This window comes from Tasmannia lanceolata, unplaced genomic scaffold (assembly GCF_043159265.1).
Source record: "Tasmannia lanceolata isolate RefF3 unplaced genomic scaffold, GAP_Taslan_0.1 ptg000008l, whole genome shotgun sequence".
Taxonomy (NCBI): domain Eukaryota; kingdom Viridiplantae; phylum Streptophyta; class Magnoliopsida; order Canellales; family Winteraceae; genus Tasmannia; species Tasmannia lanceolata.
Window position 1 is genome coordinate 20,527,905 of NW_027518685.1, and position 19,101 is coordinate 20,547,005.

General features: G+C 39.1%; 1 protein-coding gene across 2 annotated transcripts; it reads right to left on the reverse strand.

Annotated features, from left to right (window-relative positions):
* Positions 1-61: 61 nt before the first annotated feature.
* Positions 62-15,700, reverse strand: LOC143884743 (protein LOL2-like). Of its 2 annotated transcripts, none has more exons than XM_077388502.1 (7): positions 15,339-15,700; positions 9,926-10,036; positions 1,883-2,002; positions 963-1,063; positions 765-842; positions 543-614; positions 62-439 (listed from the first exon to the last, which is right to left on the reverse strand). In XM_077388502.1, the coding sequence occupies exons 2-7, from the start codon at positions 10,032-10,034 to the stop codon at positions 398-400; spliced, it is 522 nt and encodes a 173-aa protein (XP_077244617.1). In that variant the 5' UTR covers positions 10,035-10,036; positions 15,339-15,700; the 3' UTR covers positions 62-397. The 2 variants fall into 2 exon arrangements, with proteins under 2 accessions (XP_077244617.1, XP_077244615.1); XM_077388500.1 differs by having other exon boundaries at positions 9,926-10,048; positions 15,339-15,698.
* Between the last annotated feature and the right edge of the window lie 3,401 nt (positions 15,701-19,101).

A 19,101-nucleotide genomic window follows, 5' to 3' on the forward strand; every position in this document is an offset into this window, starting at 1 on the left:
TTTGAGACATAAGCCCACAAAATTCTGCTCAAACTCAGAAGTAAATCTGATTGCCCATCTCTTCAGTGAAACCTACACACTTGCACCAAACAATGCTTATAATCTTCCTCAACCAGCCATACATAGGACAAATACAGCAACCACTCCAACTTCTTTCCTATCAATGTGAACTATGAAAGTCCCCTCTCCAATGTTCAGACCTCCACACAATTATCACTCCTTGCCTTACATGTTTTTTACACTCAGTTATACCACATTGACAACAGTTCCCTCAATGAGAAAACAACCACCCCTAACTCCATAACTAACAACAATAAATATTCAGCAACAGTAAAAACTTACAATGGGTATACAACAAATAGTATTTCATGGTGCATCTGGGAGAGAAGTCGGTATATCATTTCTTCTCCGTGGTAACTCCAACTACAACATTGCTCACCTACATCAGAACCCAAGTGGCATTTGTTCATAGATTAGGATTTTTCATTCATTGGAACAGAAAATCCAGATTGGAATTGCCAGAAACAGGTGAGAAGAATTACCAGCTTTCCACTTTCGTCAACTGTCATAGGGTTCTCAACAACAACAGTTTGGCTAGATGCATGTGGGAGGGGCTACAAACAACACAAACAAACAAAAAATCAAAAAACTTAAAAATCAGCTAGTAAAAAAATTTCAAAACGCTTAAAAATCAGTTTTTGAATGCAGCTTAAAAATCAGCTTGTTTTCTGCAAGGCTTCAGTAAGGCAAAGTTTAGAACATACAGCTGAAGTAGAGGGCATGGGTGTCGGAGAGGCACCATTTGGTCTATGTACAGGAATTGGCACCCTCATGTTACTCATCTACAGAAAAGGAGAGATGCATCAATCAAACAATTCAATGCTCCGCAATGACTAGACATGAAAAAAAAACATAAAAAAAAAAAAAAAACAAAGAAGAATCATGTGGAGAACTCTACTTACCCCAACATTTGTAACATAATGACATACTGCGCATTTGACTGATTGTGCTCCATATGGATACATAAGAGTTGTTTGGCATTGACCACAGTTCACATGAGCCGCTATTGGTACAAACCAAAACACCCATGCACATATCATTGAACGAACCAACCACATGTAGCCTCAGTTCATTCACTTAATAGCATAGATTACAGAAAAGTAAAGGTATCCTTAATGTGCTACAACAGGATTTCAAGATATCCTCAAGAATATACAACCTCCAAAGAAACTACGAAAGAACAAACGGTTGCACGGGCATTAGCTTTGTGAGTACATAAATTCAATGAGTGTGACAAGTAATGCATGTAACTAAGATCACAGACGTTCAAAGAGAACATGCAATTCAGATACCTGACACTAGGAAAGAGTGCATAATGGATAATACTTTGATATTGTATGGTCCTACACATCCACATTATACAGGTGCCACAGGGGTGAATAGAAATTAAAAGAAACAAAAATGAATAGAAAATGCCCGATAGGCCTTTCTACCCAACCAACAGATTTTGAAAATGAAAACCGAGTGTTCAGATAAAATCACCACGGCTATTAGTTCCTTACAACAGCTTATTTAAATATGGAAAATATTCATGCTTTATATGGTAATGAGCTTGGATTGCTCAAGCATGTGATAAGTAAGGTTACATTGGTATGTGATAAATTGTGCATGTGATGAGCAATATTACATTTGTATACAAATTTATTAATTTATCAAGTGGTCAATTGCCGTTTGCGGAACTGTTCACATGTGGACTATAACCCAGATACAGATTCAGGTATCGGGTAGAGCAAGAATCAGGTACAACAACCTCCTTTTTTATCGTCCAAACAAAAGTTTTTAAAGGATCCATTCAGATGCTTTCAAATCACAGAAAATATACCTGCACATGCCAGATTAATTGTTTGACAGCAGGAGCACCGGACAGTAGTTGCACCACGTGTATACCTTAGCAATGTCCGGCAACCTCCACATACAAGCTCAGCCATCGCAGATGGAACCTCTAAATCCCATAGATGAATTCACACAATTTTAGACACTACATCAGGTCTTTAATTCAACTTTATGAAATATCAATGCTAAGATGAAGGAAGCGTCCCATTATATTCAAGAAAGAGAATATTAAGAGCAGCAGAGTAGGCAATGCATGTATATTGAGTATCAGTAAAAAAGCCAATAAACTTAGTCATCTAATTTATTAAGACAATGTCAGAGAATAAGCTGAATTAAATGTATTGAAGTTATCTAATTATTTGGAACAATCAACCAGAAAATCCCACCTCAATGAGTAAATGACCTAACATGATGCCTTTCCAATTTCTGGTGTGCACAAGTAAACCTCCAGTGACTTCAAAATTTATGTTGTCTCCTATGGTTTGAACTTCAGTTTTAGCAATAAACGATGACATTTCTTTTAATCAATAACATGAAATTATAAAGATTTCGATTAAGTTACAAAGGTCTCTCTTTTGCAAAGATTTATAACCATGAAGCCAATAGCTTTGAAGTACTGTCGCAGGCCAAAAATTTATCACTTCTATTAGCATGATTGAATCAGTTATGGACCAATATGTTTGTACAAAACTAGATCCAAAAGCTCAAGATGCCACATCCTGAAAATTCATGAATGAGACAAAAATGTTAAATCCCATTGATCTCTTTTTGGATTTCTTTTAATACACTAAATCGGTTAAAACTAAATGCCTCTATTAACTTCTAATGACTAAAATACTTCAAACTCTAAAAAGACAATTCTAAACCTTTATAAGAAAGAAGACACCATCCCAAACATAACACACATATTCTCTTAGTATCAGACTTCACCTCAATTTCGGGAAGAGGATCTATAAAATATGAATTTGAATATCATTTAAGAGATTCGAAAGCAAGGTCAACTTTGATTCCAATTTCAATTAACAGCATTTCAATCCAAATTATAAGTTCACCCTCAGTTGGAGACTAATCTGTCTCCGCAATAGCTTGTGAGATGTCATTCTGCTTTTTTGCTTTTTCATGAAATACAGAAAAATTCAAAACCGTGTGATTCAATGTATTATCATCTTCCAACCCTGCTTATCAATATATGGACAAGTTGAGGTGAAGAGTCACTTCAAGTACGATTAACTTTCCCAGGCTAACTTTAACATACCTCACGTTTTTTTAACCTGGAATTTATCTAGGAACCCAGGGCGACACCTAAAATTTTATTAATTAGAAAAAGAACTAGACATACAACCTTGCCTCAAAACCGACGCAATAATGCAATTATTTACAACATATGCTAGGAATACCCGAAAAAATCACAGCTTAGAGAACCCCTAGTCATTCATGGTAGATCTTTCCACTTCCTATATGTACAAATCTCGTTCTTTGCAAGAAAAATTAGAAAGAGAATTGGCTACCTGGTTAGCCTCTCTAAATTGGTGAGACAATCTCGGCTTTAGGTCTGAAATATGAGAGTGAAGTTCCTGCTAAATACTTAATAGACCAGGGGGCTTCCTTCTTATCGAGTGTTATGTCCACCAAAATTTTACTATATGATTCTAACCAATTGTTAGCAAGTCCAAGTGCTTTGAAGTACCTTAGACCATCGAACATGCTCCTAGTCTGCACCTGCAAATGAGTGCCAACATTATAGTAATGGGAAAAGGCAAATATTAACTCACCTTTATGGTTTCTAATGACTCCAGCCCCGCTAGAACTACCAGGGCTACCCTTGGAGGCATCATCCGTACTCAGCTTGACTTCATCTCTCCTGGGTTTAATCCATTTCACTTGGAAAGCATGTAGCATTTCCATCGAATTAATAGTAATGTCGATTCCAAGAAGAACTCAGTCTTCATAAAGCATACAATCTGATGCGGGAGTGAAGGAGCTAGAAAGCATCTTACCCCACATCATTACAGCTCTAATAATATGATTGACTGATTTAGACTTACCTGCCATGCACTAAGTGCATGTCTCCTTCCATATCTAACTAAGTTTTAAAGCAAAGTCAAATGATGTCTTACTTTTCTCCTTTGCTGATCAAACCATTAGACTAGCGACGCAGTGATGGAGTGGCTCCCGATCAAAGGAACCTGTAAGTATGTGGCGAAATAACTCCATTGATCTCTTACCACATCGCTATCAACAAACAAATGATCCATATCACCTTCATTCGGCCTTGAGCAACAAGTACACATGGAAGGGATGGGAATATGAATACCCTTTAATACATTGTCGACCGGAATAGCTTTCATAAAGATCTTCCGTGCAAAACAACATATCTTTGTAGTGAGTTCTTTCCGGACAAAGTTGGGGCATCTTTCGCCACTCAAACTTCCCCTATTCCATTTAGTATAGGTTTTACCAAAACGGCAACCATCAAAATTTAACTTGTTGGTTTGCAACCAAGGAGGAACCCACTTAAAATTCATAACTTTTCTTCCTCTCAAACAATCCAACTCCCTACGTTTTTTTAAAAGACCCCATAAATCCTTCCTCACTACCACACCGTATATGCTTCTTTTTCTTCAAAGATGTGATGATCACTTTCCATCCACAAGGACCAAGCCACTGTAAATAGAACCATAAGGCAAAGACCATACCCTTACTACCCAAGTTCCGACCCAACCCCCCCCCCCCCCCCCCCCCCCCCCCCCCGCCCCAAAGAGGGAAAAAAAAAAAAAAAAAAAAAAAACCTCCTCAACAAGGTTTCCAAGCGAATTTAGGATAAGCCAAAATATTTCAAAACTATCCCCAATAGTCTTGGGCACCTTACAATAAAAAGATGATTGACTAACCACTCGACCCTTAGCACAATCGACATCTATTAGCTAACCTCACTCTCTTGTACTTTATCCTGTCTTGAATGTCGATCTTACAGAGAAATGTTTCCCAATAGAACCATTGCACTTGCACCCTAACTGGAATCAGGCCCTTCCGAATCCTAAACCAATCAATAAAACAATGGAGAAGGATATGGTCAAGAAGAGCCATTAAAAAAAAAGGATCTGGTCAAGAAGAAACCACGAGGATCTGCAATCCATATCCTCCTATCATGCACAACAAGAGAAACAACAACTCCCTCCAATATAGAAAGGAGGTCAAACAAACAAAGGAACTCATCAACCTTAAATTAATGTGATTCACCCGCCCAATGTCTCTTCGAATGTTCCTCCTTCAATGAGACATTAAAGAAAGATTTGGTTGAGAAGAAAGCAAGAGGATGCAGTTCATATCCTCCTATCATGCACAACAAGAGAAATAATTCCCCCCCCCCCCCACGCCACATAGAAAATAGGTCCAACAAACAAAAGAACTCATCACCCTTAAGATTTATGTGATTCACGTACCCCCTCCCCCTTCTATCCCAGCCACCCACAAAAATCCACAATTCAAACCCCATGTCTAGCAATGCTATAAAGGCTCGGAAAAGCTTCGCACAATAGGATGCCACCTAACCACCATTCTCCCATAACCTTATCCAATTCCCTCTCCCACTCTTGGCGTGAACCCTACAAGAAAATCCTCCCTAACCACCCAAGCCTCGACCTCTACCTAACAAACAAACAGCCCACCCTCCCTTCCCTTCCCCTCCCCTCCCCATATTTTCCCGCAATAACCTTTCCCAAGGAGACTCTCTTTCCACCATGACCCTCCATAACCATTCCACCAATTGAGATTTGTTTCTCAACAATCATTTTCCCAACCTTAATCCCCCAACCCTCTCTTCTTTAATCTACAAAACTCTTCCCATGTCACCAAATAATTAAGTTTTTTCCCTTTTACCTTCCTTCTCAAAGAAAATCTCTCTACAACTTCTCCATTGTCCTTCCAATATCCACTTGAACAACAAATAGAAACATGAAGCTTGTCGGAAGGTTACAAAGAGCTGTTGTACGGAGGGGTGATCCTTCTCTCAAAATAAAGGTATCTCCTTTTCCACCTACCAACTTCCTTGTACTCTAACACAATCAGCCATAACGATTTGCGATGTTCTATGGGCATTTGTGGGCCCCATAGGAGTGGCAGACTCACATGAAGCAGAGGCAAGAACACTCCTTACAGGTCTTCATATTTTTGTCGATACATTTGGGGTGCCTTCGGTATAGAAGGGAGCTGCCAACATGTAGTGAATCGGTACGTTTCGAAAAGTAGAGGTCCATGGCGATCAATTCTATCATCCAAGATAGGCAATTTTAGAAGAGGGGCAGAGTTTTATATTAGTCGGGTACTAAGATTTAAGAGACACCAACGGCATTGAGGATTCTTTGGTCAAACAGGGAGTTAGTAAGGACTTTTAAGTGGAGGGACAACCTCTGCCCCTCTTGTAATTTTTCCTGGTATATTTTTGTTTCTCTTGAAAAGGTAAGTTATCTTTAAAAAAATGGAGAAAGGATAACAAATGTAGTGAGCTTACAGATGAAGTTTGCAACTGCTTTCCCTTTGTCAATCATTCTTTAATCATTTTCTCTATTTTGACATTGAATAAAGGTGCTTATGTTTTTCTCAAGGTATTTAAGGTCAAATTTTTTTTTCTTTGATTAGGAAGATACGCTGTAAATCTGATTAACCAAAAGAAAAGGGGGCATATGATTGGAATCCAAAACTTATTTTTGACATTATTCAACCGAAATATGAAAAGAATGGACAGTTGTTGAGCGTAAGCAATGGAAAGCGATGGGCTAGATAATGTCGACTTTTTAGAAAACCATCATCAAAAGTTCTGAGCTTGTTTAATATTAAGGTTGTGATTATGAGAATTTTTTTCTTGTTGTACATGTGGACAATGAAGCTCTTCTAGCCTCCTACTTTCTTAACATATTTAAGAAGGAAATACATTATGAGGCTCTGGAAAATTAGGTGGTGCCGGCCTCAAGATATAGGAGATATTATAAGGTGATCATGGGTGTAGTCTCGTGGATATACACGTGGAAAAAAGTACGGTGGGGCCCACCTATTTGGATGATCTAAACCATTCATTTTTTGGTCCTCGTTGTAGATAGGTCACACCCCAAAAATCTCCTCCATATGGTGGTCCTAACCAGTCAATTTGTTGATGTGATTTGGCCGTTAGGTTTAATTGTTTTACTTTATTCATAGAGTTTTACTTTAGTGTAAAATATTCATTGTTATTTTATTTTGGGCCTAGATGTGGGGGATGTCCACATCACTTACCCCTCTATTCATTACTCGCTTACCTAATGGCCAAATGCCGAATATCCAAAAGCCCATGACCCACAAGCCACTACCAAAACCCTAACCCCCAAATCTATTTAAAGCCTCTCTTAACCCCAAAAACCTAACGAGGAAGAGGAAAAACAAACTTCTCTTTTGACTTGGGAGTTGGGAACCCCCCTCCCTCCGGAAAAAAAAAAAAAAAAAAAAAAAACCTTCATCATTCTCTCCCCTTCTTGTTGCCCTCATCTTGCTAGACCAATCAAGCGCCCAAGGTAGCGTCTTCCCTCTTCCCCCTCATTGTATGCCCTCGCACTCTTCTCCTATCCCTTTTCCCCTCTCTCTTCTCCTCCTTCCCCCCTTCTCCACCTTGTCCTTTTCCCCTTTTTCTCCCCTTTCTCCTCTTCTCTCCCATCACCTTTTCCCCTTCCCTTTTCTCCTATTTTCCCCAACCTTTCCCTCACTGCCTGCCATCATCCCATCCCAAAACCAATCACCCCTCTCCAATCCAGATCCTATTTATCCCACCAAATCTCCCCTCAACTACACCCACGTGGACCAGCGATCCCTCTCTCCATCATTTTGTGCCCAATTAGTGGAAAATCTGAGCCATTTTCAAACCTGTTTCAGTTCAGCTATTTTTTTTGTTATATGCACTTTTTTTAATCTAATTTTTTTTTTTAGTTTGCTTTAGTTACCTGAGGATCCAATACGTTGCACTTGCACTTTGCTTGGGTTAGATTATTTTTTTAATTTATGTTTGAACTCAAAAGTCAAAATTTTCAATAAATGTTCTAGTTGTGAATGGCTACCATGTTCTTTTTTTAAGAAATAATGAATGGCTGCCATGTTTCATTTAAATTGTTTGGAAACCTATGTCTTTTTAATGGTAAAATATTATTAAATAAAGGACGAGGCAAATGACAGAGGAGATCAAATACAACAAAAGAATAAAAGAAGAAAAATACAAGGAAAAATCAAAGCACAACTGTCAAAAAACGGGCCTAGACTTCCTGTGAATGATTGCAGGAAAACTGGAAGCTGGAATTGAGAATTCAAATGATCTATGAATGGTTTCAACTTCAAAGGTCGATGTTTTGACAGTTGGGGGAACCCGTGAAAGGGTCACTATTTAAGCTGGTGATTCTTTTGGTGGCTACCTAAGATATCTTCATGTGTAATAGTAAAAGGGAGCACTTATTTATATCCAGAAGTATACAATTTCCATTAGACTTGGCTTGAGAGACTCTGTCTTTCACCTAGACTTCCTTTCTAGACACTCTTGCCTTGCTATATTGTTTCTCGGAATGTCTCGAATGTCGTAGGGCCTCAGCTCTTCAGACTGGCCTCAGTTAGAAAGGACAAGGTAAAGGTATACAAGGAATCCTATCGAACTCGTTAAGGAAGGTTGCTGATGTAAGGAAGAGAGGAGGAGGTGACGTGTGGCTGTATTTTGACTTTATACGCTGTACTTTCTAACTGGCTTTGGGTATGCCCATGCCAGTCCTCTTTAATATTTTGTATTGCAGGTTGGGACTCCTGGTCCCGAATGCTACCTTAATATTAATGAAATATGTCATCTTTCAAAAAAAAAAAAAAAAATGGGCCAAACATGCCAAGACCGAAAGAAAGTATAGCGCCAGCGGGGCTGTTACCATTCAAAAAGAAAAAACACACGGAGGGTCGGTCAATCAGAATAGTCATTTCTCTAGAAAACCCAGCTCGCTAGAAGATCCACATCTGAGTTGGCTTCTGTACAATCTTTTACACCAATCGGGCCCAAGTACACCCAAATCAATCATTTATCCGCAAGCCTCAATATCCCTCCAAGCCTAATTGGTATAGGGTTGCCAATACCAGCTACCACCGAAAGAATCCGCCTCTGCAATCTCTCCACGCCCTTACATACACCTTTAAAAACTCTCTTGTTTCTTTCCTTCCAAACTAGCCAAAGAATAGTCCAAAGAATAGACCCCATAGAATCTTACCTTGGTGAGGCCACAGGGCAAAAACCCACAACTCTACAAGGTCGGCAACGTGATCAGGGAGAACCCAACAACTCCAAAAAGGCTAAGAACAAAATACCAAAGCTCACATGTGAAACTGCAGTTGATCAACATGTGGTCGACAAAGTCGGCATTGGACAGCACAACGCACGAAGGTTGAAAATAATTTTACGAGGTCACCACAAGTGGTCAAGGGTAAGAATTTTATCGAACAGTCCAACAGAAAATGCTTATAAGCAATGGCACAAGGGTACACCAAACCAATCAAGCATGCGGTAGGGGGCATGAGAAGTGTAAAACATGGTGAGTCATCACATTATCAAAACATGGTTGTGCGGATATCAGTCCCCTATATGCATTCTATCCTTATAAAAGTACCCTTCGAGCATGTTGCTGTATACCACATCATCGAAGGATCATTGTAGCGTATCAATGCGTACAGTCAACAAAAACACATGGAATCCAAGTGGTAAAATAGATGTTAGATCTTTTTCGTACAATGTGCATACTTACAGGCATATGAATATAAATTTGTGTGTTCATGTGTGTGCGTACTCAGTACTCTTCTTACATGCTGCATTATACCATACACATGCAGAGTCAACAAAAATACATGAAATCCAAATGGTAAAATAGATGTCATATCTTTTGTCAAATGTGCATATTTACATGCATATGCCATGCATCAAGATAGATATCAGTGGAAATTTTTGAACCACAAAATTACAAAAAAAAAGGAAGAGTGGGGAGAAAATGACCAGGTGGGACTGTGGTTATTGTACTACATATTGCACAGCGGACATTTGTGGCTCCTCTAGGGTATAGTAGAATATTCCTACATCCACCACACACAAGCTGGCTCTGCATACCTGCAATTTCAACTGGCCAATCAATCGACCGTTAATTAATTAATACAAATAATTGAAGGTGAAGAAAGCTAAAACAAACTCCCAGTGGAAACTAACTAGATAACAAACTATAACTGACCGTTCAAAAAAAACACTATTACTAACATGAATTAACACTCAGCTACAGAACAGCGCCTATGACAACAAAAGAAGAGGGTGAACATACTCCTCACTGAATTCAAGAATGCAACCAACCCAAATTAAATATCAACCTATCTGACAATGTACATAGCATACAAGACACCCACATATCCATTCAAAATCACTTGGCTAAAGATGAAAAGCTCTGAGCTACTCATTAATCCATCTCTTCTAGGATAGAAGCATTAATTTTTTAACTACTGCCTTTGTTTCAATCCTTTGTGCACTGATCTCCTTTCCAGTTCGATTAACATACAGCAGTTTGCGATTTTTAGAGTGTATAATAAAAACAAGACAGAGAAAGCATGTGATTCGTGCATAGTGAACTCCCTTCCAGTTTGATGAGCATATGTCAATTAACAATTTTTTGAGGATAATATATTAGAAGCCTTTGTTGATTTTGTTGTATCCACTGGAAAGGAATTGTGACTGGTTTATAATGGTTTTGAAGAAAGCTTGTGACGCCTATTTTGAAATGCAGAATTGAGGGATCAACAAATGAGAAACGAACGGGTAGCATCGAATGCAGAGATATCCAGGAGAAAATCTAGAGAGTTAGCTCGCCTGAAATGCAGTATAAACTACGAAAGGCCTGTGCAAAACCCAACAAAGGATTAAGGCATTGGGTCCTCGATGGGGCTTACAGGGAAGAGTAGACGTAAGATCCGGTGTACATGAAGAACCACGTGGAATGTTAATGGGATGGGTTCCCTGGAGAAGGAAGGCCACATAAAGGAGGTAGTAAGAAAATATGACCCGGACATTGGTTTCCATTCAGGAGACAAAGTTGCAGCCTGTTGATAGGCCAATATTAAAAGCTTTGGGGCTTCAAGCCCATTGGGACTTTATTACTTTGGATGCAAAAGGGGCATCCGGTGGAATCTTAATTTCCTGGAACGGCAATAAGTATGGAATCATTGACCAATGGAAAGGCGATTTTTCATTATTGATTGTCTTGGAAAAGCAAAGTGACAAATCCTTTTTTACTATTACTGGGGTGTACGGTCCTGCACTAAATGAGGAAAAGGAGAAACTGTGGGGGGAATTGGGCAAAGTAGGAAGGAAATGGAATCACCCGTGGTGCTTAGGTGGGGACTTCAATGAAAACATATGGATTGAAGACAGGATGGGGTGACTCCTCTGATCATAGAAGGGGACTCTTCAAATATGATAGCATGGGCCACGGAAAATTCCAAAGGTCTGTGGAGGCTTCAAGATTTCATTGCAGAAGTTAGAGACATGGTTAGAGAACTTCGTCCTAAAATCAAGCATAGAAGGAGGTCTGCAAATGAAGCAGCAGACAAATTGGCAAATGAGGGAGTCCTGCGGAAGGAGATGTCTATCCGGATATGTCCTGCGGATGCGGAAAATGGAGATACATGACTACTATTATTTACATTACATTCATGTACGCTTTTATTTGAGGTTTTGGGTGTGGGGATCTCACACTAACATGTATTTGAGGACATCTTGTCCCCTCTTTGGTGTTTGTGATACTTAATAAAGTCAATTTTCAATTAAAAAAAAAACAGAGAGAGGATGGGGTGTAGTAGGAGTGTAGGACTACCCAGAACATGTTAGCTTTCGCAGACTGTATAGCTGATAAGGAGCTACTAGATCTTCCGCAAGTACAGGCTAAGTTCACATGGTAAAGGGGTAGCAGTCGGAGTCAACTTGATCGATTCCTTATACGCCCTCGTTGATTAGAATAATATCCTGATGTCCGTCAGCTAGCTATTGACAATACTGCGTCAGATCATTGCCCCTTAATCATGGATCCAAGGTTGGAATCTTCGGGCCCGCCCCTTCCATTTTGAGATAGCTTGGCTTGAGGTTCCTAAGACGAGGAAACAATGGGTGGGTGGTGGTTAGAAATCAATGTCGATGGTCCGGCGGATGTTGTGATTGGTTTGAAACTTTGTTATATAAAGAAGAAACTCAAAGAGTGGAATGAATCACGGAAAAAACAAACAGATGAGAGAAAAGTATGACTACTGAAAAGATTGAAGGAAATTAAGCAAAAAGAGGAAGACTATTCGATTGAGGACGGAGAAGTGGAGGAAGCGAGAAGGTTGAAAGAAGAATACAATAGTTTGTTGCTCCATGAAGGGATTACTTGGAGACAATTGAGGGTAAGGTGGTTGAAGGAACGAGATAAAAACACAGCCTACTTTCATGCTATTGTGAGTGCAAGAAGATGTAACCGGATAGAGAGTCTTCTAATAGATGGAGAAAGGACAGAAAGCAAGGAGAGGATTACTAATGAAGCATTGAATTTCTACAAGAACTTCTATTCCACGGATTCTTTTGCCCGACCGATCCCCGAGGGTGTGGAGTTTAGTAGAATTGAGGAAGAGGATATTAGAAGATTGGAGAGACCATTTTCATAAGAGGAGATTGAAAGGGGAGTTTTCTCACTGGGGAGAAATAAGGCTCCGAGTCCGGATGGTTTATGCTTAGCTTTCTTTCAGGCTTGTTGGGAATATATCAAGGATAACTTGGTAAAATTCTTTAAGGAATTCGAGGAAGGGTTGGACACTTGGACCTGATAGGGATACCGGGGCGACTTTTATCACTCTAATCCCAAAGTCCAATGGAGCTTCCTCAATGGGTGATTTCCGCGCTATTAACCTAGTGGGTTGCTTATACAAAGTATTGGCAAAAGTCTTGGCCGAGCGCCTTAAGATGATTCTTCCAAAGGTCGCCTCTAATACCCAATCCGCTTTTGTCAGGAATCGCCAAATTATGGATTGTTTGTTGATGGCAAATGAGGTCATTGACTATTACTCAAAAATGGGCGAAGTGGGCATTGTTTGCAAGCTGGCTATGGAGAAAGCTTATGACCGTGTAGAATGGGATAATCACGATTACATAATGTATAGAATGGGTTTTGAAACAAAAAGGAGAGAATGGATCAGAAGATGTGTGGCTTCAGCTTGGTTTTCTGTTATCATCAATGGGTCCCCTAAAGGTTTCTTCAAATCTTCTAGGGGCTCGAGACAGGGTGATCCTCTTTCTCCTTTTCTGTTCGTCATAGTGGAGGAAACACTTAGCAGATTGATGGAGAAAGGAAAAAAGAAAGAGATTTGATTGAAGGTTTTAAAGTGGGGTATGAGGCAACGGAGATTTCATATTTGCAGTTTGCCGATGATACATTGCTATTCAGCTTCCCGGATGTAGAGAAGGTAATGTACCTAAAAGCTATCATAAAATGTTATGAGATGGTGTCAGAGCAGAGATCAAACTTCCACAAATCAAAGATCTATGCATACATGTGGAGAAGGACTATATTCATGGCTTAGCAGTATGTTCAATTCCCTAAATCAATCATCACTTGTTCATCAAGTTCCTAAAAATGTAAATATGGATCCTAAGAATCTGATAACCTTCGAAGGGGGCATGTGAATAATTTGCCATTTGAATAAGATATATGTCGGCTACTCCGTATCCAAGCTATTATACTGCATTGAAATCCATCAAAATTGGTTCAGTGGCTCCTCTGCCGAATATTTTTTTCACAAGTTAAATATCAAGGCTACTGATATTGGCACTACCATGTTTTTATAATTGCACAAACTCAGCTTGTCTTTTCTTTTTTAATTAGCTTCCATAATGATGCAATGCCAACATGGCAGCCACATCATGCTTAGGTGGATTTGATGGCGTTCGAAGGTTCATTCCCGCATTAAAGCTTCTGACCGATTTTCAACCACGTTTTTGGTATATTAAATGGCAGAACCATGAAAAGTGGTAAACTACAAAGTTGTAGGTCTCTTTGAGATCTTTCCAACAAGTATTTGTGCTTGAAAATTGGCCCAATTGTTAGAAAGTTATGGCAGTTTTAGTGGACTGTGTCTGTGGGTTCCCAAAACAGTCAAAGTTAGTGAGTTCCAATGCAATTAATGTTATGTAAGTAACTAAGTTGGCTAGTGGAGAAGGTTGAACGAGTTTTCTTTGGTTTTCTTTTATTTAAAGGGTTAGGATCCATTTTTAGGGGGGATTTTGGATGTTGATAAACTTATGTAATTGATAGAATATCAATTGGGTTGAGCATTGCTCCCATTTTCTTCTTCTTCTACCGTTGTGTTCTTGAGTTCTATTTTTCTTCTTCTTCCCTCTTAAGCACCCGAATTACATAACCTTTTGACAACTGTTTAAATAATAAAAGACAAGATGAGTTCGTGTAATTATAAAAACATGGTAGTGCCAATATCATTAGCATATATCAATTGTACACTTTTGGAAACTAAAACCCTAGTAGTAGTGGTGACTCATTGTATATGTTTGGAAGGTAATTCACTCTTTCCATCTAGAAGACACTTACAACTGATAATTATAGATATTAAAGCAAGTGAATACTTGGCCATAATTTTTCTGGATTTCCCAACCCATTTAATCCATCTTAAAGTATTTAATCCCTATTAACCTTTAATGCAAGGATCAATAACTTCAAGTAGTTGTAGAAATTCAATAAACATGAGTTTGAAGCAAAATCCTCATAAACTACCAGGCGTACACATCCAATCTGAAAGCAGATCAAAGGTTTTTTAATTCATCAATTCCCTAAAAGATCCAAAAGAAAGTCACAATATAAAGCAGTGACTTTGTCTTTCTGTTGCCAATTTCTGGATTTTTCATATTTTCTAACATAAATGGCCTTTGAAAAGATGACGACTATCAAATGAGTAAAAAGATAAGTAATTACATAAATAAACAAAATTTAGAGAGTAAAAAACAGAAGGAAACCCTACATTAAAGTAAAATCAATAGAAATCTATAAATTTCTATAGAATAAGGATAAAAAAATAAAAAATAAAAAAAACTATTTGAATCCACAAAGAAAATCCTTGAATCCTCAAGGGAGAGAAAAAAAACTGTTCCATCCAAGATCTGATTTCTGCATACACATACTTCGATATTTATAGAACAACTTGTTTCCTAATTTATCAACTAAAATATTTACCAATCCTAACTCATCAAGGTCTCTCTAACCTATCTAGAATTATAAATTCTAACTTAGAAAGAAATCTACAAACTTAGAATCATAAATCATACAACGAATAATATAAATATCGTATCAAAGAAGATTAAAACCGATTGGAAAACTAAAGTAGCAAATTACCTCCAAAATTCGAGAAACCAAGCAGATAGAAATCGGGCAGGCGAAGAAAATCCTTAGAAATGTCGACGGATTGAGGCAATCTCAATTCAAAACCTGGTGATCCGCAGCGATTCCTTGCCAGAATCAGGAATTTGGATTTGGATTCGAGACAATCCAATCCCTTATTTTCAGCTAGAAAGAAACCCTAGAAACGAGTTTTGGTTGGTCTGAAATCTTCAACGTGACGGGAATGAATCCGAGGGTTCACACAAAGGAAGAAAATGAAAACCAGATGTTACACGATAACTCCAAATCAACAACCTAATGAAGGATTGTCTTACTAATTAATACCGGGCTATCTATAATCTGAACTCGTTTCTTTCCTTTATTACGGTGGACTTTTTCACGCCATCGTTTTAAATAGAACACATGATTTCGTAAGGTGGGGCCCATCATTTTACCCCCTCATACTATGCATAGCATCTGTGGAGTCCACCATATTACAGCCCATATGCTCGCAAATGATATATTCGTCCCCTTTTCTTAACCGAACACCCACTTTGCGGTAAAAAGAGTAGTCATAAATTCATAATTCAAACCCGGAAGGGTGTGGCTCTTTGGCGTAAAGTCATGAGTTTGCTCCCCAGTGACGAGCGTTTAAATCCCTCCTTGCTTACCGGATGCGCGTGGTTTCCGGGTGATTGCTCGCATCCGTAGGGAAATAGTCCTACCCTGAAAGGGGTGGGGACACCCTTCGTTACCCAAAAAAAATAAAAAAAAATCATAATTCATAAATACACGAGAGGGGTAGCCTAGAGGAAAAAGGGGTTAAATATATCACTGTCCATCATATTTTGATATGGTAGGGCAGACCATCATCTACGCCAACCCGTGCTTATGGAGGGGTGGGCCCCCCATTTTACACCCACGAGTGGGCCCATAATCTCCACCCAAAATACATGCGCAGGGTGGAACGCACCATTTTAGGCCATGTTTAATAGCGTGGGTCCCATGAACTCCACACGAACTTATGCATTGGGTGGGCCACTATTTTACACCTAAGTTTTGATGTGGCAGGGCCACCCCATCAAAACATGTCTTAAAAGTTAATGTTAATGTAATAAAACTTTATTAATTGATTGGTTTAACTATCATTATTGGGTAAATTAAAAGGATTATCCAACGTACTACTCGTAACGTCAAACACATGTCCTAAGTAGCAAAGTAAGAATGTTATGCCCATGGATTCACGGCTGTTGACGGGTATGAAGGTATGATATTTCCGTCCTCTGTAAGCCTAAAAGGTTTCACATAAGACAGAACATCTCTTATTGTACAAAACTAGGTTCATTCCTGGCCTCCATACACGCATTAGAAATGGCTTATCTTGGTCATTGGATACAGTCTTATAGACCCCAATCAGGCATCATGCGTGTAAAAAAACAGGTTACGCATTGATTGAGATCACTATATCCTAGAATAATCCATGGGCAAGAAATAAAGTTAAGATTATTTTACACAGACATGACCCTTAGTATCTTTAGACCTGAGGTCATGTTAGTTTGTGGGCTCACTCTATAGTGTTAGTCTGCCAGCCGTCCTTTATTGTTCTAGGGCAACTCATTCTGTCTTTGCTGTTCCCATGAATTCCGTACAAACTTATGCATAGGGTGGGGCCACTATTTTGCACCTCAAGTTTTGATTGGGAGGGCCCTATCTCTATGGTGGATTTTCTTATATCTCATGCATAGCATGGGTTGGGCCCACCATTTTACACCACATGCTTTCATACGGTAAGACCGACTGGCAGACCATCTCTACTCAAACCCATGCATATGGTGGTGCATGCCCACTATTTTGCACCCACGAGTGGGCCGTCATTTCCATTCAAATCTTTACATAGGGTAGGGCCCACCAATCTACACCATATTTTGACAGGGTGGGGTCCCACCTACTCCACTCAACCTCATGCACCCGGTGGGGGCCACCATTTTCCTCATATTTTGATACGGTGGGTCCAACAATCTCCACCAAAGCCCATCCATAGGGTGGGGCCTGCCATTTTACAATCTTATTTTATGGCGTGGGTTCCAATATTTTACACCCATGGGTAGCATGAGCCTAATCAGCCATACGGCACTATTCGCTACGCTAAGGCTACTGGCCTACTGATATTCTCACTGTCATGTTTTGATAATGGGACAAGCTCACCTTGTCTTTTATTTTTTACCTAGCTGTCAAAGGTTATTACAACTCCAAAAAGCTGTCGGCAGCCTATTAAAGATGAAAAAGACAAGGTGAGTTCAACCCGTTATCAAAAAATGGTAGTGGGAATATCAGTAGCCTATTTTAATTTTAATTAATCTATTTATCCAGCGCCAAAGCGTATTTTTCTAAGGAAAAATATTGTTAGCAAAGGTGCAAATGGTCCTCCAATTTGGATGGTCTATTCCTGCCCGTCGATAGGTTGTGTTCAAAAAAAAAAAATCATCTCCACAGGATGATCTTGATCTGTAGATGTATTTGGTGTAAAATGGATGGCTTAGAAAATTAAAAAATAACGGTACAGAAACCTTAAGGTCTAGAATCATCCTATGGATAGGATATTTGACACAGGGCCTATCTACGCTAGGTACCAACGACTGAATGGTTTAGACAATCCATATTGTTCCCAATATTTTTCTTTTGAAAATATACTCATGCATCATACAATTTTCTCATATTCTATGGATGTTCATATTTTTCCAAGGAAAAATATGAGCTTACAAAAGTATAACAAGGGGCGGTCTTAATGGTCGAAACCATTTATTTCCTAGCCCTTGCTATGAATGCGGCATGGAGAAAAATCCATTCCCATTGGATGATTATAACCCGCCAATTTTTCCATTTACATGTGTACGATTGAGGATTTTCTCAACAAGTGGTATAGGAACTCAGGATGGAGTAATCGTCGTGGTCAAGTGCAGTGTCATTGTTGGTCGCGGATAGAGCAATCATTGGTGGTGGAAAGATTTTCCGAAAGATTCTTGTTCTAGGTGGAGCACTATGCCAAGAAGTGATGAGTAATCTGAGATGGCGGTAAAATCGAGTTCTACGAATTTCAAAATCAATAAATTTGATGAAAAGGGCGGTTTCACACTATGACAGATGATGGTGAAGGATGTAGTAGTTCAATAAGACTTAGCTAAGGCGTTGAAGGGAAAGGATGGGAAGTCGAAGAAGATTGCAGATGACAAGTAGGAAGACATTGAGTAGAAGGCGGTCAGTACAATTTGGCTATTCTGGTGGATAACATTATATTTACGATTATGGAAGAAGAATCAACGCCTAAATTATGGGAGAAGTTGGAAAAGTTATGCATACCAAAAAGCTTGGCCAACCTATTATATCTAAAGAGATAGTTGTATGGGCTGAAGATGCAGGAAGGCAAGGATCTTCGAGAACACATGACTGTGTTCAATGGTCATGTTGATCAGCTCCACAAGGTTAATGAACAGTTGAAGAAAGAAAACAAGGCTCTCTTGTTTCTTACTTTGTTTTTGGATTTTTGTGACAACCTCGTGATGGCTTTATTGTATGGCAAGTATACGGTAAAGTTAGAGAAAGTTACGATGTCACTTTTATCGAATGAGATGCTGAAGAAACATGTTTTGATGAGAGTCAAGAGCATGGGTTGGTTGTTCATGGTGTGAATCAAAGAGGGAGGTCGTCTTACAGGGGATCAGGAAAAGGCATGTCAAGATCCAAGTTTGGCAAAAAGGGCGTGCAATTTTATCGTCGTAAG